The sequence below is a fragment of the Lissotriton vulgaris genome, chromosome 2_2, assembly GCF_964263255.1.
Source record: "Lissotriton vulgaris chromosome 2_2, aLisVul1.2, whole genome shotgun sequence".
Classification (NCBI taxonomy): domain Eukaryota; kingdom Metazoa; phylum Chordata; class Amphibia; order Caudata; family Salamandridae; genus Lissotriton; species Lissotriton vulgaris.
Window position 1 is genome coordinate 131701825 of NC_141688.1, and position 24016 is coordinate 131725840.

The 24016-nt window shown below is 45.1% G+C and overlaps 1 protein-coding gene across 4 annotated transcripts in view; it reads right to left on the reverse strand.

Moving 5' to 3' along the window:
* TLN2 (talin 2) overlaps positions 1-24016 on the reverse strand; it is a 598939-nt gene that overhangs the window by 212887 nt on the left and 362036 nt on the right. For all 4 annotated transcript variants that reach the window (XM_086959469.1, XM_086959467.1, XM_086959468.1 and 1 more), the window contains exons 40-43: positions 15862-16008; positions 14090-14191; positions 10056-10175; positions 532-678 (exon numbers count right to left, since the gene is read on the reverse strand). In XM_086959469.1, the coding sequence (XP_086815595.1) occupies positions 532-678; positions 10056-10175; positions 14090-14191; positions 15862-16008 (516 nt within the window). The remainder of the gene's footprint in view (positions 1-531; positions 679-10055; positions 10176-14089; positions 14192-15861; positions 16009-24016) is intronic.

Consider the following 24016-nt stretch of genomic DNA (forward strand, 5'->3'; position numbering starts at 1 on the left):
ATATATACATATTTATAATATATACACACCAAAATACCCCCATACACCAAAACCACAAACAGACATACCCAGTGATCAAAACCACTCATACACTTCATATAAACAAACAGTATCAATATTAACACGAACTCACTACGCATACTATTCAAAGAGTAAACAATAGAAAACAATTATTTTCAATCAATAATATCAAAACATAAGAAGAAACAAAAAGAAGAAGCGCCGACGCGCGTTTCGGAAAAGGAACTTATTGGTCCTAAACTCCTTCGTCAGGGCTCAAATAAATCATTGGTTCCAAGTAAATGTTTTATATTCTGGATATCCAGTGAGTTCGAACTAGCACAAGTCTCATTGAAAAAAGGTGTGCTTATCTTTTACCTTTTTTGTATTTTGGTGGCTGTTGGCTGACATTTTAAACGTAATGGCCAGAAACCAGACCCACTCAAATAGATGTGGCAAATGTGATCTGCACTAGCATGAGAGATAAAAGGAAGTTCCAGCAGTTTGTGATGACCTTGCCCTGCCTCTTACCTTCTCAGTGACCGCTCGAGCACATTCGATCAGTTCCCGTTTTGTGTAGCTGTCAGTCGGACAGATCTGAAGAGCTCCAGCTTTTTGTACAAGGAAGATGCAGCCGTGCCCCAGGTCCTGGACGCGTGTCTTTATCTGGAATCCAATCTGTAGGAAGCAAATTAAACAAATATGAATGATGTACAGCCCAGACTTTAAATATCAGAGAAAGGCGTATGAACTCCCCTGAATGTACCGGGGTGAACCAAACTGGTACCACAGAACATTAAAAGATGGAGCATACTTGCACAATGACGTACTTTTGCAAACATGTGTATACCTGTGGTTGTGCTGATACCTATAATTAGGTCATATCGAAAACGAACTGACACAGAATGGGAATTTTTATAAAAACATTAAACTAAAGCAGAATTTTGTGAAAATACCATACATTTTATCCAGCCTAGTCTTGCGTATAGACCTTAAATGATCAAGCCTGGACATTGTCAAAGGCACCTGCAAGGAGACCAGTTGTGCCACAATGGGCAGGTTAAAAGGAAAGCCTAGTGATAGCTAAACAAGCTCAGAGTAGAAGCCTACTATGTTCTACTTGTGTAACTCTCAACACAACCAGAACCTTAGTTGCAATTTCTGGGGCATACATTGGCCAATTTCAACTTGATTGATGTAAATTGTCTGTAAAGCTGAAACCTACATTTTTCGGGATAGTGCAAAATTGAAAGCGCTTAATTAATTTTCGTTCATATGGAAAACATTTTTCATACTAACAAATTTCCACTACAGCACCTAAAATCAGTAGGGTGTAATGGATACTTTCCAAAACTCACTGCCCCTTAAAACTTTCTTGAAACGCCTTTGCAAATATTTGCGAATGCCCACATTGGTAAGGCTTTGTGGTTGTTCACCACATTGGCAATACTACTAGAAACAAGCGTTTGCAATGCAATAGGTCTCGCATTAGGAAAGTTTGAGCTATTGGTATTGTAAATGACACATTTTTTATTTATGTGTTGGTTTTGAAAATAGCGAACTTAATAGCTTTGTCATTTACAATGCTAATAGTTTTAACTTTCGCAAATGTGACACCTATAGCATTTATAATGCAATATGTGTTGTATTTACGTGATTTAGATGTATTGATATTACAAATAACAATGGCTTTTAAATTTTTTAATAATTAATACTTAAATAAAAGTTATTGTAATTTATAATGGCAATAGCTTAAGCTTTTGTAAATAATTCTTGTGAAGATTATGTTAATTGTATTTTATTGTGACGAAAATCCAAGAACACAATGAAATATTAACATCTTTTTGTGACATTTGTAATAAAGCTTGAAACATTGAGAGAACATATTTGAACCAGTTGTTGAATGGTTGCACAGATTGATTATGTGGGGGTGCTGAGTGATGATGTGGTGCGACGAGAGATGCTGTGGCGTTCAGTGATGCTGTGGTAGCGCCTAGTGATGTTGTATTTCCCATGAGTGATGCTGTGGTGGTGCTGAGTGATGCTGTGGTGAAGCAATAGATAGATAGAGTGAGGGAGATAGATAGATAGATAGATAGATAGATAGATAGATAGATAGATAGATAGATAGATAGATAGATAGATAGATAGATAGATAGATAGATAGAGGGAGGGCAAAAGATAGATGGACAGATAGAGTGATGGCGATAAATAGAGTGAGTGCGATAGAGTGTATTTATGTTGCATTGAGTAGTGTACGTATGAGGTGTGTAATTATATGGCACTGAGTGGTAATATGGGGAGTGTATGTTGTATTCAGTAGAGTAATTATGTGGCACTGTGTGGTATTTGGAGTGTATGTTGCATTGAGTGCAGTGTAATTACGTAGCATATAATTATATGGCACTGAGTGGTATTGTTTGGAGTGTATGTTGCATTGAGTGCAGTGTAATTATGTAGCATATCATAATGTGGAACTGAGTGGTATTGTGTGGAGTGTGTGTTACATTCATTAGAGTAATTATATGGTGTGTAATTATGTGGCACTGAGTGGGATTTGGAGTGAATGTTGCATTGAGTGCAGTGTAATTATGTGGTGTGTAATTGTGTGGCACTCAGTGGTATTTGGAGTGTATGTTGTATGGAGTGCAGTGTAAATATGTGGTGTGTAATTATGTGGCACTGAGTGGTATTTGGAGTGTATGTTGCATTGAGTGCAGTGTAATTATGCGGCGTGTAAATATGTGGCAATGAGTGGTATCTGGAGTGTATGTTGCATTGAGCGCAGTGTAATTATGTAGCATGTAATTATGTGGCACTGAGTGGTATTGTTTGGAGTGTATGTTGCATTGAGTGCAGTGTGATTATGTAGCATATCATAATGTGGAACTGAGTGGTATTGTGTGGAGTGTGTGTTGCATTCATTAGAGTAATTATGTGGTGTGTAATTATGTGGCACTGAGTGGGATTTGGAGTGAATGTTGCATTGAGTGCAGTGTAATTATGTGGTGTGTAACTGTGTGGCACTCAGTGGTATTTAGAGTGTATGTTGCATGGAGTGCAGTGTAAATATGTGGTGTGTAATTTTGTGGCACTGAGTAGTATTTGGAGTGTATGTTGCATTGAGTGCAGTGTAATTATGTGGCGTGTAATTATGTGGCACTGAGTGGTATTTGGAGTGTATGTTGCATTGAGCGCAGTGTAATTATTTAGCATGTAATTATGTGGCACTGAGTGGTATTGTGTGGAGTGTATGTTGTATTCAGTAGAGTGTAATTGTGTGGCGTGTAATTTTGTGGCACCGAGTGGTATTGTTTGGAGTGTATGTTGCATTGAGTGCAGTGTAATTATGTAGCATATAATTATGTGGCACTGAGTGGTATTGTGTGGAGTGTGTGTTGCATTCAGTAGAGTGTAATTATGTGGTGTGTAGTTATGTGGCACTGAGCGGTATTTGTAGTGTATGTTGCATTGAGTGCAGTGTAATTATGTTGCATATAACTATGTGGCACTGAGTGGTATTTGGAGTGTATGTTGCATTGATAGCTGTGTAATTATGTGGCAGTGCAGTGTGTGTGAGGCAGCGCAGTGTGTGTGTGTGAGGCAGCGCAGTGTGTGTGAGGCAGTGCAGTGTGTTTGTGGCAGCGCAGTGTGTGTGTGAGGCAGTGTGTGTGTGTGAGGCAGCACTGTGTGTGTGTGTGAGGCAGCACTGTGTGTGTGAGGCAGCGCAGTGTGTGTGTGTGTGTGTGTGAGGCAGCGCAGTGTGTGCGTGTGTGAGGCAGCGCAGTGTGTGTGTGTGTGTGTTTGAGGCAGCGCAGTGTGTGGCAGCTCAGTGTGTGTGTGTGAGGCAGCGCAGTGTGGGTGTGAGGCAGCACAGTGGGTGAAATGAAATGAAATGAATGAGACTTATATAGCGCACGACTTACCATGGGGCATCTCAGCGCTTGCTTAGGGAACCCGTCCTGGTATTCCCCTGTGAGATACCCTGGCAGGGTATCCACAAGGTGAAAGCCAGGCATCCCACCGCGAGGGGCCGTTGTGGAGATTAAGCAAGCTATTGCCCAGAGTCGCAGAGTGTGAACCCGTGAGTCGAGAAGGCACCGGAGCGAGAATTAACGAGTCCGTGGAATTTTTGAGCCCAAGATCCGCCGAGGCGGGGAATTGAACCCTGGTCCCGGGCCGAACTCAAGCTCCAGGTCTGCCGCCTCTAACCCCTGAGCCACACTTCTCCACTGGGTGTGAGGTTGCACAGTGTGGGTGTGAGGCAGTGCAATGGGTGTGTGATGCAGCGCAGTGTTTGTGTGAAGCAGCGCAGTGTGTGTTGAGGCAGCACAGTGTGTGTTGAGGCAGCGTATTGTGTGTGTGGCAGCGCATTGTGTGTGAGGCAGCGCATTGTGTGTGTGGCAGCGCATTGTGTGTGTGAGGCAGGGCAGTGTGTGTGTGAGTCCAGGCAGTGTGTGTGTGAGGCAAGGCAGTATGTGAGGCAGCACAGTGTGTGAGGCAGCACAGTGTGTATCATGGCAGTGTGTGTGTGATGCAGCGCAGTGTGTGTGTGAGGCAGTGCAGTGTGTGTCTCACAGTGCAGTTTGTGTATAACAGTGCAGTGTGTGTGATAGGACAGTGTGAGTGACACACAGCAGTGTGTGACTACATACTGTGTGACAGCGCAGTGTGTGTGAGGCAGCGCAGTGTGTGTGTGTGTGTGTGTGTGTGTGAGGCAGCGCAGTGTGTGTGTGTGTGTGTGAGGCAGCGCAGTGTGTGTGTGTGTGAGGCAGCGTAGTGTGTGTCTGTGAGGCAGCGTAGTGTGTGTCTGTGAGGCAGCGTAGTGTGTGTGTGTGTGTGTGAGGCAGCGTAGTGTGTGTGTGTGAGGCAGCGCAGTGTGTGTGTGTGAGGCAGCGCAGTGTGTGTGTGAGGCAGCGCAGTGTGTGTGTGTGTGAGGCAGCGCAGTGTGTGTGTGTGAGGCAGCGCAGTGTGTGTTTGTGAGGCAGTGCAGTGTGTGTGTGTGTGAGGCAGCGCAGTGTGTGTGAGGCAGCGCAGTTTGTGTGTGTGAGGCAGCGCAGTGTGTGTGTGTGAGGCAGCGCAGTGTGTGTGTGTGTGAGGCAGTGATGTGTGTGTGTGAGGCAGCGCAGTGTGTGTGTGAGGCAAGGCAGTGTGTGTGTGGTTGAGGCAGCGCAGTGTGTGTGTGTGAGGCAGCGCAGTGTGTGTGAGGCAGCGCAGTGTGTGTGAGGCAGCGCAGTGTGTGTGTGTGAGGCAGCGCAGTGTGTGTGTGTGAGGCAGCGCAGTGTGTGTGTGAGGCAGCGCAGTGTGTGTGTGAGGCAGCGCAGTGTGTGTGTGAGGCAGCGCAGTGTGTGTGTGAGGCAGCGCAGTGTGTGTGTGTGTGAGGCAGCGCAGTGTGTGTGTGTGAGGCAGCGCAGTGTGTGTGTGTGAGGCAGCGCAGTGTGTGAGGCAGCGCAGTGTGTGAGGCAGCACAGTGCGTGTGTGTGAGGCAGCACAGTGCGTGTGTGTGAGGCAGCGCCGTGTGTGTGAGGCAGCGCAGTGTGTGTGTGTGTGTGAAGCAGCGCAGTGTGTATGTGTGAGGCAGCGCAGTGTGTATGTGTGAGGCAGCGCAGTGTGTGTGTGAGGCAGCGCAGTGTGTGTGAGGCAGTGTGTGTGTGGCAGTGCAGTGTGTGTGTGGCAGCACAGTGTGTGTGTGGCAGTGCAGTGTGTGTGTGTGAGGCAGCACAGTGCGTGTGAGGCAGCACAGTGCGTGTGTGTGAGGCAGCACAGTGCGTGTGTGTGAGGCAGCGCCGTGTGTGTGAGGCAGCGCCGTGTGTGTGAGGCAGCGCAGTGTGTGTGTGTGTGAAGCAGCGCAGTGTGTGTGTGTGTGTGTGTGTGTGTGTGTGTGTGTGAGGCAGCGCAGTGTGTGTGTGTGTGAGGCAGCGCAGTGTGTGTGTGTGAGGCAGCGCAGTGTGTGTGTGTGAGGCAGGGCAGTGGGTGTGTGAGGCAGGGCAGTGGGTGTGTGAGGCAGGGCAGTGGGTGTGTGAGGCAGGGCAGTGTGTGCGTGAGGCAGCGCAGTGTGTGAGGCAGCACAGTGTGTGTGAGGCAGCGCAGTGTGTGTGAGGCAGCGCAGTGTATGTGAGGCAGCGCAGTGTGTGTGAGGCAGCGCAGTGTGTGTGAGGCAGCGCAGTGTGTGTGAGGCAGCGCAGTGTGTGTGAGGCAGCGCAGTGTGTGTGAGGCAGCGCAGTGTGTGTGAGGCAGCTCAGTGTGTAGAAGGGCAGTGTGTGTGTGTGAGGCAGTGCAGTGTGTGTCTCACAGTGCAGTTTGTGTGTAACAGCGCAGTGTGTGATAGGGCAGTGTGAGTGACACAGCAGTGTTTGACTACGTAGTGTGTGTGTGAGGCAGCGCAGTGTGTGTGTGTGAGGCATCGTAGTGTGTGTGTGAGGCAAATGCAAAAGTGTGTTATAAACCTCGAATCGCCGCGGAATCAATTCCACTGGCCCCGCCCAATGTTTACACAGTATTTATGAAAGGTAATAGAAAGAAATCAAAATTTCACGCAATGCGGGCCTCTGAATATTTTAAAATTCCATTTTTAAGAGCACGTCACTTTGGAAATGTTTTCCACAGGAGGTAACGGTAGCAGTCCCAAAATAAACAAAAACACAGAGCTGGAACATGCTGCAATCGCCTGTCCTATCCAAACCGGGCGAGCCGGGAGGGGGCACATTCGCTGCAGAAATAGCATTCATCTGGCGGGAGGCGCTGTGCAGGGAGGGCCTGGTGGGTCAGGGGTGGGGTGATCAAGCTTTATTAGGGTGCCCCAGGGGAGTTCTATACACTGCTGTCCCAATCCTTGCATTCTCGCAGCTCCTCAGGCAGACAAAGGAATCCACCGTAGATCGCACGAGGCGCTCTTCTTGACTTCAACCTATGACGCGAGGCGCGGCAGCAAGCCTCCTCTGCCCCAAGATCCCACCTATACCAATAACATCGATTGCTCAAGCGCCTAACTAGGGGTCACAATGGAGAGCTATATCAATGGCCTTATAAAACCAGGGGCAGAGTGTTTTAACAGCTACGGGTGAGGGAAAGGACATAACCGAAAGCGAAAGTGCACGCACACATTCACAGCAAACAGCCAGCAGCAAAAGCGCGCTCACAAGGACAAATCTGACACTGCAAAAGCGCGTGTCCGACTCGTGTCCACATTCAAGTAAGTATATACTGAAGTATATACAAGAGGTCTCGTGCTCGACCTAAAAAAGGGAACATTCACATATATGAATGCAAAATTAAAACAACTAGCATGTTTTCTGCGACGTAATGTCATTTTCAACCACAAAAATCCACATATCTCAAATCGGTCTATCATTTACAAGAGCACAGATGTTTTCCACACCATGTAGAACACAGTAGCAAAGACATTAGTAAGAATATGCCTTAGCTATAATGGTGTCTGTTCCTATCCTACTAACTTTGAGATCTCAACCCATCAAAGGCGTTCAGGTATCAGAACTAGTCCTGGGCAAAATGTAAATTACGCTGGCGTAACCAGATATGTAAATCTCGTACACACCTAATCAGAACACATACATCCTTTTACTTAGAATTTTCTAATCCCTCAAAATTATCACCCTTGATTGTCTGATCCAGTGAGTAGCATCAATGCAAAAGGGACAGAAACATAGAGCAAGTAAACATGCATAGCGGAAAAGCTAATTTAGGGAAAGGCAGGTGCATGTTTAGAAGCCTGATAGGCTGACACCGAAGAAGCAAAAATAGAGAACGAAGGGAAAGAAAAGACTGTGCAAAGACAGCCAAGTAAAATACTTATTTAAGACCTAGGGGTAAATAACGATGAAAAACACCAGCACAGGAGAAAAACAGAATATGAACAAACATAAACAGACCCTAAAAAAATCAAAAATAGGGATACACACCAAAAACAAAAAATCTGCAGAGCCAAAGAAGTGATGCACAACAAAAGTACATGTATAACAAATGCTTTATGTACACTTATTTGCTCTGTTTGCCTTACATTGTATTTTCTTATTTGTATAAGTACTGTCTGCTGTATCACTAGCAGGGTGATCCTCACTTTAGGCCTCTACTTTTCGTGTTCTCTTTGAGAAATTAAGCCTGCTTTAAGGCACGCAGGCGAAGGAGACAGGTCAACAGGAGCCTGATACTACTCACAATGACGAACAGAAGAGAAATGGCCCAAAAAAGATGGCTCATATAAAGGGGCCACAAGTTTTAGCAGGTAGAACTATGCCCAGGAGACAACCCAAAAGGCACTGTAGCTGCTTACTTCTATCCTCCCCTTGGGCCTAACTGTGCCCAAGGGGAGGTGAGCCTGATATTGCAAACAGACCATAAAGAAACTAAAAATAGTGAAAAACACACTCAAACAAATAATGCCACGTGCACAAGATCCACTTTTTGATATGGCAGAGTCGCTGTGTCCAGACCATGCCCGACGGCGCTAGTAAGGTGTACCTCACCTTCAATTACCACTAACCAAATGTAGTACTGGATCCCTGTTTGAACTGCATTTGACACTCAAAGATCAACTTAAAACTGTATATGGGTATAACAAAACAATTGCCCCACCCTTCTCCCAGTCACAATGTTAAAACCAAGGAGGCTGTGTTAGGGATTCCTTTGCTCCCAATTGCCAACATGTTTACTGCCCAACAACCTGTCCACTAAGTGTAAAAGGCATTATTCAGGATCTATATCTAGATGGGTTAAACTAATTATTTGTATCAAAAATAGTGTAAAGTGTTTACAATCCATCCATGCAGGGACAGTCACAGATCTTCATGTGTTCATTAATATTACCTTTTGCATTTGTCACCCTAAGTTTGACAGGTATGCCCAGATGTGGGTTCTGTGCTCCTCATGCCACAGGAGTCAAGCTAGTCTGGCTGATGTGGAGTGATACCCTGAAACAGGTCCAAGGATGCTTGTTTACGCTCCAGGGAGGACCTCGACTGGCAGTTCAGACTGGACGTTTCCCACGGGGAGTAGAGTCAAGACTGATTTGCATATGTCCAAACTGGAATGGCATGGTGAGCTAAAAACAAATGGTTTTAGGCCCAAGTCTCTGTATTAGGGATGAATATTTGACATTGTTCAGCATTCCGTCAATTAATTGTTCATTTTGCTTTTGTCGTGGGTCCTGTGCTCTCCATGCCACTGGAGTCAAGCTAGCTTGGCTAGTAAGGGGTGATACCCGGAAACTGGTCCCGGGATGCTTGTCTCAGACCAGGAAGGCCCTAACCTGGCAGTAAGGACTCAGCTGTTCCCACAGGGAGCAGGGTCAAGACTGATTTGCATATGGCTGAGTCCAAACTAGAATGGCATGGTGAGCAAAAATGGATTTAGGCCCAGATTTCTGTATTGGAGGTGTATGTTTGACATTGCTCAGCATTCCGTCCATCAATTGTACCATCTGCATTAATATGAGAAACATCATTGTAAAGGAGAGTTGTGAAATGCATGCTGCGTAGGAGTACGTGGTGAACATTAATTAAGAGGATGGCTCACACTAAGTTGCTTGTAATGATTTCTTTAAACATTTAAATGCTTATTATACAGACTGCATGTAACTTGATAAAATAATATTATATAGAGTGGATGCGTAATTCGATGAGAAAGAACTTGGTGAAAAATAATTAATAGCACAAATAATAAATAAAGAGTGAGACTCCACTTCTAGTGAGTCAAGTGAAGCAGGTTAATATTAAATCTAAGGAGATGTACCTTATGCATTCAACAGAAAGTGAGAGATAATACACCATGGTACCCAGGCAATTTACAAAATTGGTGTTGGGTTGTTGAATTTGCTACAGACAACTCCTGGCTAAATGAAATAAATGCTTAAATGTTCTGCAGGTGCCTAATAGCAACGAGGAGAATTCTGAAGTTAGCATTCCTTTTTAATGTTCTGCCTGCTTTCTTTGGCCATTCACTTGGATTAAACACCACAATCATGTGTAAAAGACAGGACAACATATTCCGAGGTCATTGGAAAAGAAAATAAGTATGTTGATTAGTTTCATGGGACTGACCTCCACCGGCTCCGCTGTCGCTGCTGCCATCCGCCCTTGAACAGCCAAATTGCTGTAATCACTGGTTACCAACGAGGCCAGACCTCCAAGCTCCTCTGGATTTGTAAAGGACTTGCTCATCTGAAAAACAACACAGTGAAAGAAGATGAATAACCAGGTGAAAACAAACAGACAACATTTGAAGTCTTTGTGAAGCTGTCAGCAAGGTACATACATTTAGAAAATACAGATCGGAAGAGGCTGGAGATTTTAAACAATGCCAAGGTGATGGATTACTAGACTAGTATGTCCACTACAGTGATCTGTTCAGAACTTGGAAAGACTCACCTTTAACTCCTAGTGTATTCCACTCAGCCACACATCCTTTTGCGGTTGATTAAATTAGTACCAGTGAGTAGGATAATAAAAACACTTAATCTGCAATTTTAAACAATCCATTGAGTAGATTTTAATACTACTTGAGGGAAACAAGTACATGAGAAATGCCATGCTCATATGACATGTTACAAATGTGCTTAAGGTACATTATGGTAGGCTGAAACAGCTGTGAAACTGACCCTCAATCAATCACTCAAGGATAAATAGAGCGTGGCAACTCACCCCTGAGGGTTTCAAGGCGCTGGAGAGTGTAGGTGTTGCTGTATTGTTATGCTGTTTTTTCACACAGTCAGGCACTGAGTTCTTTTCTGAAATATTAGAGCAATGAGGTGGCCCTGAGGTGCAGGCAGAGGCTGTTGCAAGCCTTGGCTGTCAGGTGTGAGAAAGAGCGTCCACCGCTGTTGCCACACCAGATCCGGAGTGTGTAAAAAATGAAGGTGGTGGATCACAGGTGTCTGGTTGGTCGGTGGAGGCTCATGTGTTGTTGATGTATGCTTGTCCTGCGTCGTCCTTGTCTGCTTGAGCCAGCATCTTCAACTGGCATCTCTACTGAATTGTGAGCCAGTGAAGTTTCTTGAGGTGTGATGTGGGTCCATTTGCGGTAGTCGAGGATGAGTCAAGCCAGTGTGTTCTGTATTGTCTCTGGTCTTTTCAGGAGGCATGCCATGATTCTTACATAGAGTGTGTTTCCGTAGTCCAGTCTACTGGAGATGAGGGCTTGTTTGACGGTCCTTCTGGTTGGGACTGGGAACCAACTGAAGATCTTGCGAAGAACACATAGGGGGCAGAAGCAGGCGGAGGAGACTGCGTTGACTTGATTCTTCATAGAGAGCTTGCTGTCCAGTATGAGCCCGAGGTTGTGGGCATGATCTGTAGGGGTGGCAGTGAGCGGAGTACGGTGGGCCACCAAAGCGTCGTTCCATGGTGAGGTGTTGTTCCTGAAGATGAGAAATTCCATCTTGTCTGTGTTGAGATCGAGACGGTTTTCCTTCAGCTATTCAGCGATTTTCATCATGCATCTTTAGAAATTGGCTCTGGTGGTGGAGGGGACTCTGACAGTGAGAGGATGAGCTGAGCGTCGTCAGTGTAGGATAAGATGTTGAGTCGATGTCACCTGACGGTGTTGGCAAGGGTGGGCATGTACATGTTGAAGAGAGTGTAGCTGAGAAACGATCCTTGGGGGACACCACAGATAGTGTTCTTAGGTTCTGAGGAGTAAGATGGGAGACGGATTCTCTGGGTTCTTCCGGCAAGGTATGAGGTGATCCATTTGAGGGCATCTCCCTGGATTCCGATGTGGTGGAGTCTGATGGTTAGGATGTGGTGGGATACGGTGTTGGATGAGGGCTGCTGTTTCGCTGTGGTGCAGGGGGGCTCAGATGTCATTGGTGGCTGCGATAAGGGTTACTTTGGTGCTGTGGTTGGCCCGGAATACTGATTGATAGGGCTCTAGGATGGAGGCTGTTGTGTTCCAGGTTTGCGGTGAGTTGCTGGTTGATGGCCTTCTCAAGAACCTTCGCTAGGTATGGGAGCATAGAGAGGGGCCTGTAGCTCTTCAGATCTGCTGCATTGGCAGAGGGTTTTACTAGTAAAGGAAGCTCTATTCTTTCAACTCTGCCCAGGTGTGTTACATCATTTAATTATGTATGTTCTCTATGGTCGTATGACCTGCAGTGCTGTCAGAGTTCAGGTACCTTCACACCCTGGTCTTGAGCATTGTCACAGACCGGAGTATAATTTTGGATTGTTTTAGTTAGGTCATGAATAGTATAGCTGTGGGTAATATGCTGATTCTGTGTTAATGTCTAGTTGTAATTGTGTTGCAGTGGTTAGTGTTGTTTGGTTTGTATACCCAGCCGTCTTTAACAATTTAAATAAGTGCCATCTGGTAGTGTTGGTATGTTCACTGCCTGGCTTGAAGTATATGTCAGAAGTAAGAAACTGTATGGCATCCTGTTAGGGTCTGCAGAGCCCTATAACCCATGCCAGCTCTCTGGTGTTAGAGGGTGCTGTGTTAGTATTGTTTAGGGGGGATATATTTGTAGTAACTGACTCCAGGTAGCCGTAATGTATTTCAAGTAGATGTATTGAGTTAGTTACAAGAGGAAGAGTTGTAGAGTTGCAGCCCCACCAGGAGCAGTCCGCCTGCTGCTCAGCCCATACTCCAACTGGAACACTCAAGCACCCAGGCAGCCAAACATTCCATTCAAGACTCTCACAACAACATTCCATGCACCACATTCACACTGGCTGAGTAGCTAGGAGGTAAGTAACCAGATACATATAGCACAGGTTACTACAATATTGTTTTGAGAGCTCTTCTTAACTGGATGACTTTTTTTTTACATTTATACAATTGTGACAGAATGACCAGAGATGTATAACAAGGGATCTCACTAAACAAATAATCCCACAACAGATTACGTGGAAGCTGTGACAGTGGACGGTTGGAATGCTTATGTCAATTAGTAGTAATATAAATCTATTAGCCAATAATACCAGGTAAAAATGAATAAGCTCTAAGATCTATTACCACACCATCTTTTGCTCATTGGTCTGTATACAGCAATATAGAAAAACTCCTACTGTGTGTATAAAGATGTGTTTTCTTGCTGAACTGTAGGCAAAGCGAAGCCTCTTGAACAAACTAAGAAAAGGACTCAGAAAAAACATCTCCTTCTGACTTACACATTCTAAGTAAAAAGGAAAAAAAACAATCCCACTTTATAAAGGTTTATAGAGCAAGGCCCTAGGGCATTCAAACGGTTAAAAAAAAGACCAATTTAAATGATTAGGGTACCCATGGTTACTGTCTCACAGTGGTAAACACTCAAGCAGGATTTGTTTTGCAAGACACCATCCAGGGTAAAACATTCTGAACTGGAAAAATGTCATGCAGTACTCGCACAAATCAGGCTCTAGGAGCAAGTAATTAGTTGTGCTGTGATGTGTGTGTAGGACTGTAGGCTGTTCACTGAATGGTGTCCCAGGTGAGCTTGTTTGTATGACCATAGAAATGTTATGTTATCTTATGGAATTCCCAGTGAGGGGAGTTATGTAGCTTTATGTATATTAATCTCTATGTGTGACCATAGTTTGCTCTTAAGTTTACATTTCTGGTGCATGTCACCCATAAAGGGCGCTAGTCTAAGAATCTAGTTACAGCATGGACACACCATAAGAGTACAGGATGAAAATCAATACATCTGAATGCAGAAGTATAACATACATAAGGGCAGCACAAATCCACTTTGTGGGAGTACTGCTTGCAGTACATGCATTTTCCACCAGCTGTATTTACACTAATGCAAGCAATTCCCACTGTAAGACACATTGCTGTATGAAAAGGAGGGCCATTCAGTGCCATAAAACAAAGGCACTGCAGCTCTGGCCTTAAAATGATCAAAACCAACACCCACCTGGTTTTCACAAGTGAAACTTTGGAGTATAGCTATCTGCAAAGTACCACTGGGGTAGCCACACCACTCAATGTCATCACACACATACACACCTTTATCCACTTACACTACAAATGTTTTGGTGTAACATATTCCACATACATTGAAATATACAGAGCCCTGTTAACACCCGCCCTATTATTAAGCCCTGAATACAATGCATGTGCTTTCACAAAACAATGAACAAGGTTTACCCACCATCTCATGGGCAGTCACAGCAATCGCTTTTGAGTATTTGACCACAGTGGTCTGGTAATCCACAAATGATCCTTTGGGCTCTGGAGGGGTTCCTTCATCCAACTGAAATAGGAGAGACTGTCAAATGTGAACCACAAAGCAATGCTAGAACACAAGACTAAATAAAGGAATTGCAAAGCATTACAAGTTGCGTGCCCGATGCCATGGTACCATGTCCGTGTTGGATTCGCTTTGTCTAAAGCACTTTCGTCACCTGGCATGGTCAAAGCTACACATCAGCAATACATGTTTTTCATTACATAATGTGAGAATGACAATACGATTAGCACAAGAGTGATTACATTTTCATGGTACAATCTGTCAGACTCTCTACCTACTCTACCTACCAGGGTTAGGCAGCAGGGATTGGCATTTCAAGAATCAGAAGTTCGTGCCATTGCTTTCCAAAAGCATACATCTGCAACTGATGGCATACAGCATAGGCAGAACAAAAGTGACATTCTTCATTTATGATGATGTGATGTTAGAAACAATATATCCCAGGAACCCTGATGTGGTGGCGATAGAAACACTGAAGCCAGAAACTACTCTCCCTCAGATTTTTATGGTTATACTGTGGCAGTTTCCAATCAGACCAGTGAAGGTGCTACAGCAAGATTTTAGTTTATCATCTAGAGGAGAATAAATGTCTTCTCCAAATCAATCTAGAGTAAAATTACAAGTTGTATGAGGGTCTACTAAAAACACAAATCTGCTATCCCAAATCCACCAAAGGCATCCATATGCATTTTAACACACTAAGGGGGCATATTATCAAGGGGGTTTATCTCCGCTTTTTTGGCTTTAAAAGCCAAGAAAGCGGAGATAAAATTATCTCCCTATTACCTAGCTGTCGCTAACACCAGTTAGCGACAGCTAGTAGGAGATAGCAACCATCTTGGGCCCCACTTTGCATGTCAGTGATATTTATCACTAATGACATGCAAAGTGGGCGTGCCAAGATGTTAGCGACTGAAAACAGTCGCTAACATCGCTATCTCCTATTACCAACTTTTGGAGATATTCGCGCTAAGCGCGAATATCTCTAAAAGCTAACACCTGCCCTGAGCAGTTCTTAGCCATGTTATCCAATGGGAGGTGGATAACATGGCTAAGAGCATTAGCTCGGTAATGCCTGAATATCGCTGACTTTTCAGCGATATTCATGCTTTGCGGTGATTTTTATCGCATTTGGGATAAACCTTGGTAATACCAAGGTTTATTTGGGGTAAAAATCGCCGCAGCTCAGCGTTACATTTTTGTCTCTAACCAAGCAATAGCGATAATTATTGTTATTGCTTGGTAATATGCCCCTAAGTTCGTACGGGCAAAATACAGAGGCAAAAGTTCGAAACTTGAAAACTAAGAGTTACAGCACACAACATCCTTTGTAAAATACCTGAAAAACACACAATAATAGGCTGTAAAACAGACTTTAGACTCCTTGATGGGGATCTATAAAGAGATTTTAAAAAGTCACAGAGGGTAAAAGGTTGGGTTGGCATTTCAAAATGAAAAGGACCGACATTTAGCTTTGTTTATAACGCATATTATTGGGTTAAATGTCACTCATTTAGATTTAAGAGAGCTAATTTGTGAGCACTGTGCATATTATAAGCATCAGGTATATTTATTTATTGCAACAATAACGGTGAACTGGTCAATTCTACTTTACAATGTCCATAAACAAAAAAAGAAATTCAGGCAAAAAAAGCATACATTTAAAACCTCACCTTATTCATCGCTTCGGCGATGGAGTCCACCATACCTCCCACCATGCCCACCTCACTGGCTGCTTCATTCAGTGTCACCATAAGATCATCCACCGCCTCCTTCATTAACTGGGCTGCCTCCGTTATTGCGTCATGAGTGTGGGAAGCCTAGGAGTGGGGAAATGCAAAAAAGAATTAATGAGCCTGCGATTCAGTTCAGCAGACAACTTTTCATGGTGGTAAGGAGGGAGCTTGGGGCCTGAGATGGTGGCTCGATTCACTCCTTCCACTTTATTTTATCACAGACTCAGTCTCCAAATGTTCAACAAGTAGGTAAATAAACTATAAACCAAGTGACACAATGGTCTGTACCTCAACTGTAATCCAGGATCTTTGGATAAGAGAATGATGTTATTCATGGGACCTCACTCCTGACAATACCAAATGCAATCAATGTTTATGGTTAGAAATTATAATTGACTTGTGCATCCATCTGCCTTTAATTAAATGATCAGTTAGTGATAAAGTGTGATACAAGAAACACAAATATCTTTTGACAAATACAAAGACACTTTATTCAATCTTGCTATCAACAAACAGATGCATTACTTGTTGAAATCCATCTTTTGTAAGACAATATTTAACTACCAAAATCATACAAAAGTACAAACTACATTCGTAATCCACACTCATACCTCGAACAAACACAAAAACATATGACAGACATTTGTAACACTAATACAAAATACATTATTGAGTGAAGGTTTTGTCATTTCTTCAAACAAGTTTTTGAAACTACATTACGCTATACTTAATTCATAGCCCTCCAGGTGGATGATAAACCTTTCATAAATATATTCAAACAAGGGGTTTAATTTTCACAAACTATATATGCCTCAAAGATTTGTGTAGATCTGTTGAACGGTTTAACCAAGCCACTCTTAGCCTAAAGACTTACGAGAGCCTAATGTGAACGCACATCACTCTTCCTGCTACGCCTCCAGGGAATCCACCTTTGCTACATTTGCTTTTGAATGATTATGTGACTTTAGAATATTGCAAAAAACTGATTTGCTGTCTCAACAGCTTCAGTTTTCATGCCAATGCCTCATGGATGTCTGTTGCGATCTGCAGCCTTCAGATTGGGTCCCTCTGAAGGTCCACCAGCCAAAGTCGGCATTCCAATCCATGTGGTGATGCACAGAGCAGAGCCTGCTTATCACATGCCGCAGGCTGTCTGCATATCCAACTGCAAGCAGACGGAAGGATATCGGCTCAAAGGAACAAATTGTATACCAGTTCCTGCTGATTTTATACACTTTAAAAAAAACTTCTCCGAGAAGTTTCTTAGCTACAGTGACTGCATCCACACAGACATGTGGGTAGAATTCAGTCACTAAAGACATCATACACACTAATATAGAGTGATAAGAGGTCGCCTTAGGTGGCGCAATATCCTGTTGGGATAACAACTCCCATTCTGGAGAGGTATCGAGACCACCTGCCACATCCAGCCCTTCACAATTAGGATCCAAGGCCACAATTTCACCTTCTTCCAAATCCTGAGCTTCTCCATACAAATATTGCATTTCCTAAAAAATCCTCCGAGCCTCTTCTAGATTTTGTCTTCGGTACCAGCGTTGGTGGCACCAATATCAATGTTGGTGTCTTCGGTAACGATGCTGGCGGCTGCTCAGAAGTTGGTGGAACTGAATCCGAGCGACACGGCACCGGTTCAGATCCAGGCGGAGCCGAAGAGGGGTAATACGGCACCGGAGACTCTCGCCTCAATACTTCCACTGGCAACAGCACCATCTGTCTTGGTGTCGGCGGAGGCCAGTTCACCGGAGTCTTACGCATAAAAGGAGCCAGCTGGCAGTGTGCCGGAAAGCCTCCTAAGGAATAAGAGAGAGGACCCATGGGACCAACCAGCGCACCAGATTGAGATGGAGTCCTTGCAAAAATGGCTGAACATAGCATTCAAGAAGGTCGACGGATCAGAGCCGGGTACACCGGATACTCCTCTTGTATGGGAGGCACAGGCGAGGGCGGAGACTGCGAAACAAACAGATCCAAAACTGGCTCGGGTGTTCAGGAGTCACCACAGCCCTTGGAGTAGAGGGCAACGCTGGATCCACTCCTGAAATTGGAGTCGGAGAGTTATCACCTCTTTCACCACAAGACACCGACTTTGGTGAAACATCTCTTGAAGAGCAACGTCGAGAGCCATGACATAGCTTCTTCTTGTGCTTTTTTCAGGACGACTTCAAAGAGTGGGGAGACTGCCACTCTGACCGATGTTGGGATCGTCAACAACCTCTCTTCCCCTTTTCACCCATGCCATAAAGAGCTTTGCCTCCCATTCCTTCAAGGCCTATTAGTTCCTCTTTTGACATGACAAACATGCCCTGATATTGTGATCGGAACTCAGGCACCAAAAGCCATTGTTGTGCGGATCTGTAATAGGCATTTGTCCATCCCATTCCCTGCACGGCTGTAATCCGGACTTCCTTGGAGGAGACATATTTACTTGAAACCACGCTGCACCTGTATAAAAGGAAGACATCTCCTACAATATGGAGAGCACAGAAAAAATGTTATGTGTCGAAGGTGCAGAAAAAAGGGAACTGATATCAGTATGCCAACGAGGTATTCTTATGCATCGATGAGGTCATGCGGAGTGTGTGCAGAGCTGTGGCATTATGATGTCCTTGTCGATATGGGAGAGCTGTAAATAAAAGTTTCAGTGGAATACTGGCGCATTGGGATATTCAAATAGTGAGAAATCCACAAGTAAATGTACCCATCAGAAATTTCTATGCAAATGAAGAAGCAAGTAGATAAAATATGTGAAAGTGTCAAAAACATCCATACAATAGATGATGTTATGGGTCTTGATGGATCAAGTATATGGTCATGATTGAATGGTATCTATGGAGGTTAGACAATTAAGATTCTCAAGATTATTATGATAATTTTTGTCATTTGGCATCTTTGGAGGTTAGTTCTGCAGTACCTCAATTTCAAGTCTTACCAGAAACAACAGCACTTCCTCATCCTACTCAATGGCAATTCTAGATGACGAGGAATATTATGACGGGAAGTTTGATTACAGGGCTTTGGTACAGCATGAAAGAAACACAGAACAGGAAATAAAGAGATTAAGGAAAACTATGTAAATGCGCCTTTACAAATTCAATACCAGATTCCCAAAAGTGTTCCCAAAAGGGAACTTCAATATTTATTTCTAATGTTTTTCCATTAGGTCATATATGATGTAAGCCTGCCTACTCGTTTGGTACAAAAGGATTTTACAAGTCTCTGTCACCCTTTTGATAACAGCTTGACATTTTTTAATGTCCTCTGTTTATGGTTTGAGATGAGGAGAATCAATATAATCCAAAGATGAAGTTCTCACATCTTCATCAACACTGTAATTTCTGTTATTGCGGTAACTCACACTGTACACCACCCTTCTCTCCTCCGAACTATCCTGTGATGATTCACATGGTATAAAGAAACTCAATAGGTAGAGGTGACACTATAACATTAATGGTAATAGAAAGCTTCAGAGTTGAAGTGGAGAAATAGGAGGGCATTGCTCCTTTTCTTCCTCCTTACACTTATTTGCTCAGTCAAATCTTATGCTTCCATCCGATGATCGGATGGCTGTTAACTATCAAGTGCCTCAACATTACAGAGGTTAGTGTTGTAGGCAAAGACAAAAAAGCAACCCTTTAAGGATGGGGAAAAGACAACATTGCAATTTATCCCCATTGGAAAAAGGAAAGTTTGTTTTCTGTGTGATGTGAAAATTCTGGAACGCGATTCTCAAACTTGAAAGCGGCGAAGACATAACTTGCTCTTTGTTATACGTTATGTTATGTTATAAGGGTTTTATAAGTGGTCGTACACCGGTTGGTTTCATGGCGCTGATTCTAGGAGATGCCGAACCTGGTGCAGTTTATTCATAGGCCTGGATGTACAGCCATGTTTTGAGGGATTTTCTGAATCTCAGTAAGTCAGTACTTGACCTAATTTCTAAGGGAAGTGTATTCCATAGTTTGGGAGCCAGAGTGGCAAACCTGCATCCCCCTTGTCGCTTCAGCTTAAAGGTAGAGATTGCCAAGATATGGAGGTGTGCCGAGCTGAGGTTGCGTTTGGGGGTGTACCGTGATATAAGGCTGTGGGAATGCCCGCTAAGTTGTTGTAACAACAACGACAAAAACACTAAATACTATTGAATATAAATTTACAAAGAAGAGTCTACTTGGGAAAACTGGCACTATGCTGGAGCCTGGCTGTAGTTAGACAACCTACCTCAATGGACACATCTTTAAAACAGGAATATATTTTTGCATTGTATTGTTTGGAGCTTCTAATCTAAGAACAAGGATTGAAAATGCATTAGGTTTCGCCTATGTAATTAATAAAAAAAAAATGTACAGGTAAGTTTTAAGTTGCGGACCAGTTGTGCAATATAGGTTAAAGAACCCCTGTAAAAGTGGTATGACTTTTTTTTTTTTTTTTAGAAAGGCAACATATTGTGAAGTATATGGTGGGAGAAGTGGGCAGAAACCACATGAAAGCTTGGCTCATTTTACTTTGAAACAACCATCAGACGTCCCTGCAACTAGATGTAGAAATAGGAGTTAGGCCACTTCGTTGAGGAACGACAGACACAAGGGAGAGAGCTGCTGAACAGTGGCATAGAGCACTCCTGGGAAGAGGGCTGCTCAATGGGGGCATAGAGCGATCCTGGGTAGAGGGCTGCCCAATGGGGACATACAGTGCATGGGGCATAGAGCTCTCCTGTGAAGAGACTACTCAATGAGAGCACAGAGCGTTCCAGGAGCAGGATCTCTGGTTGGGACATCCAGTCTAGAAGAAGGCTCTTCCTGTGATAGCTAAACTGAAAGGAACCCCACAGAGGTAACTTGGACTGGAAGACAGTCCCACTGGCGCAGCTGGGGCAGGAAGAGCGCCACATTAAGGTTATTGCAGGCTTAACGAGTACCCCAGTGGCAGCCCCCAATGGAATGTTCTCCTGGGGTGCATTGAAAGAGGGAGCCCCGCATGAGGCATCGCAGGGTAGAAGAGCGATACATTGCAGGATTTTGGAGTGTAGAAGCTCCTTCACTGGTGGCTAAGGATGGAAAAGCGCTCTAGGAGGATAGCATGGACTAGAATACTGTCCCGGTGGGTGCATCTGCGTACAAGATGGGCGGGCGGCTCTTTAGTTTTAAAGAGAGCGCCCCGCCGGGGACCTTAGAGATGGGAAGAGGGAGTTCAAACATCACAATCCTGTTGGGTCGTTAATACCATATTGGCAACGAGCTGTGTCCCTCAAGTCAAGTCAAGTCAAATGGATTTATATAGCGCGCTACATACCCAGAGGGTCTCAAGGCGCTTGAGGAAGGGTGGGGGGATTACTTGTCAAATATCCAAGTTTTAAGTTGCTTTCTGAATGCTAGATGGTTCTGATTGAGACGAAGGTGAGTGGGGAGTGAGTTCCAGGTTTTAGCAGCCAGGTAGGAGAAGGATCTACCTCCCATGGTGGTTTTATTGATGCGAGGTACGGTAGCAAGGGCTTGGTTGGAGGAACGTAGCTGGCAGGGGGGGTGTAGAAGGAAAGTCGAGTGTTGAGGCAATCGGGTCCGAGTTCGTAAAGTGATTTGTGTGCGTGGGTTAGGAGGCGGAAAGTAATCCTCTTATTGACGGGGAGCCAGTGGAGTTTTTTCAGGTGACTGGAGATGTGGTCTTTACGTGGGATGTCAAGTATTAGTCTGGCTGATGCGTTCTGGATGCGTTGGAGTTTTTTCTGGAGTTTTGTGGCGGTGCCGGCGTATAGGGTGATTCCGTAGTCCAGGCGGCTTGTAACCAGTGCATGGGTGACCGTTTTTCTGGTTTCGGTGGGGATCCAGCGAAATGTTTTCTTGAGCATGCGAAGAATGTTGAAGCAAGATGATGAGACGGCGCTGACCTGTCTGGACATCGAGAGTGAGGAGTCTAAAATGACGCCCAGGTTCCGTGCGTGATCCGTCGGGATGGGTGCTTTTCCAAGAGCCTCTGGCCACCAGGAGTCATCCCAGGCGGAGGGGGAGGTTCCTAAGATAAGGACTTCTGTTTTATCTGAGTTAAGTTTTAGACGGCTATGCTTCATCCATTCGGCTGCTTCTTTCATTCCTTCATGAAGGTTGGTTTTGGCGGTATTAGGGTCTTTGGTGAGTGAGAGGATCAGTTGGGTGTCATCTGAGTAGGAGATGATGTTGAGGTTGTGTTGGCGTGCGATGGCCGCGAGGGGGCTCATGTATACGTTGAAGAGGGTGGGGCTGAGTGAGGATCCTTGCGGTACGCCGCAGATGACTTCAGTGGCCTCTGACTTGAATGGTGGGAGGCGGACTCTCTGGGTTCTTCCGGTGAGGAACGAAGTGATCCATTCCAGTGCTTTTCCTTGGATTCCGATGTTTCTGAGGCGCTGTAGAAGGATGCTATGGCAGACTGTGTCGAAGGCTGCGGAGAGGTCAAGGAGGATGAGGGCGACGGTGTCTCCATTGTCCAGTAGAGTTCGAATGTCGTCTGTTGCGGCGATGAGGGCGGTCTCCGTGCTGTGTTTGGCTCGGAAGCCGGACTGTGAAGGGTCGAGGGATTTGTTGGTTTCGAGGAAGGCGGCGAGCTGGTTGTTGACGGCTTTCTCGATGACTTTGGCCGGGAATGGTAGGAGCGAGATGGGTCGGTAGTTTTTGAGTTCGGTGGGGTCAGCTGTGGGTTTTTTCAGAAGGGCGCTGAGTTCTGCGTGTTTCCAGCTTTCTGGGAAGGTGGCGGAGTTGAGGGAGCAGTTGATGACGTCTCGGAGGTGTGGTGCTATGATGGAATCTGCTTTGTTGAAGATGTGGTGAGGGCATGGGTCTGTGGGGGATCCTGAGTGGATGGAGTTCATCAGGCGGATGGTGTCCTCAGTCGAGATTGGGTTCCAGTCATTAAGGATGTTCAAGGGGGGTGAAGGTACGGCGGAGGGTTGGGAGGGTTGGTCTCCGGGTTGGTTGTCGAAGCTGTTGTGGATGTCTGCGATTTTGTTGTGGAAGAACGAAGCTAGGGAGTCGCAGAGGGCTTGAGAGGGGGTGATGTCGTTGGAGTTGGCTGAGGGGTTGGTAAATTCTTTGACGATGTTGAATAATTCCTTGCTGTTGTGGGCGTTGTTATCTAGTCGGTCTTTGAATGCGGCTTTCTTGGCAGTCCGGATCAGTTGGTGGTGTATGCGGGTGGCGTTTTTGAAGGCGTCCCTGGTGCTGGTGTTTGGGTCTTTTTTCCAGGCATTCTCGAGGGAGCGACAGAGTTTCTTAGATTTCTTAAGATCATCGTTGAACCAGGAGGCGTTTTTGCTGCCTAGTTTGGTTTGACGTTTTTTCAACGGTGCTAGGATGTCGGCGCTGTTGGATAGCCATTGGGTGAAGTTAATGGCTGCTTGGTCGGGGTTGGAGGTGTGGACAAGGGGGTTTTGAAGCAGCGATGAGGAGATCTGGTCGATGGTGATTTTGTTCCAGTTTCTTCGTAGAGTAGGTTGAGGGAGGTTGTGAGTTGTGGTCTTATTGTAGGTAAAGTGAACGCAGCTGTGGTCCGTCCAGTGTAGAGTTGTGGTGTGACTGAAGGAGATATGTTTGCTGGAGGTGAAGATGGGGTCGAGTGTGTGACCTGCGATGTGGGTGGGGTATTAACAATTTGTTTGAGTCCGAGGTTGGCGAGATTGTCCAGGAGGGTGGTGGTGTTGCAGTCGAAGCTCTTTTCCAGGTGAATGTTGAGGTCTCCAAGTAGAATGTATTCCTCGGAGGGGAGAGCGTGTGGGGTGATAAAGTCGGTGATGTTGTCACTGAATTGTGCGCGGGATCCTGGAGGTCGGTAGAGGAGGGCGCCTCTGAGTGTGGTCTTGGGGTCGGTGTGGATCTGGAAGTGAAGGTGTTCGGCGCTGCCAAGGTTGACGTCTGAGCTGGTAGAGATGTGGATGGAGTTCTTATGAACGATGGCGATGCCTCCTCCAGTTTGGTCGGTGCGGTCCTTACGGATGATCTTGTATCCTTCCGGGATGGCAATGGTGATGTCTGGGGCTGAGGAGGCGTTCATCCATGTTTCTGTTAGGAAGGCGACGTCCGGGGAGATGGTGTCTAGTAGATTCCAGAGG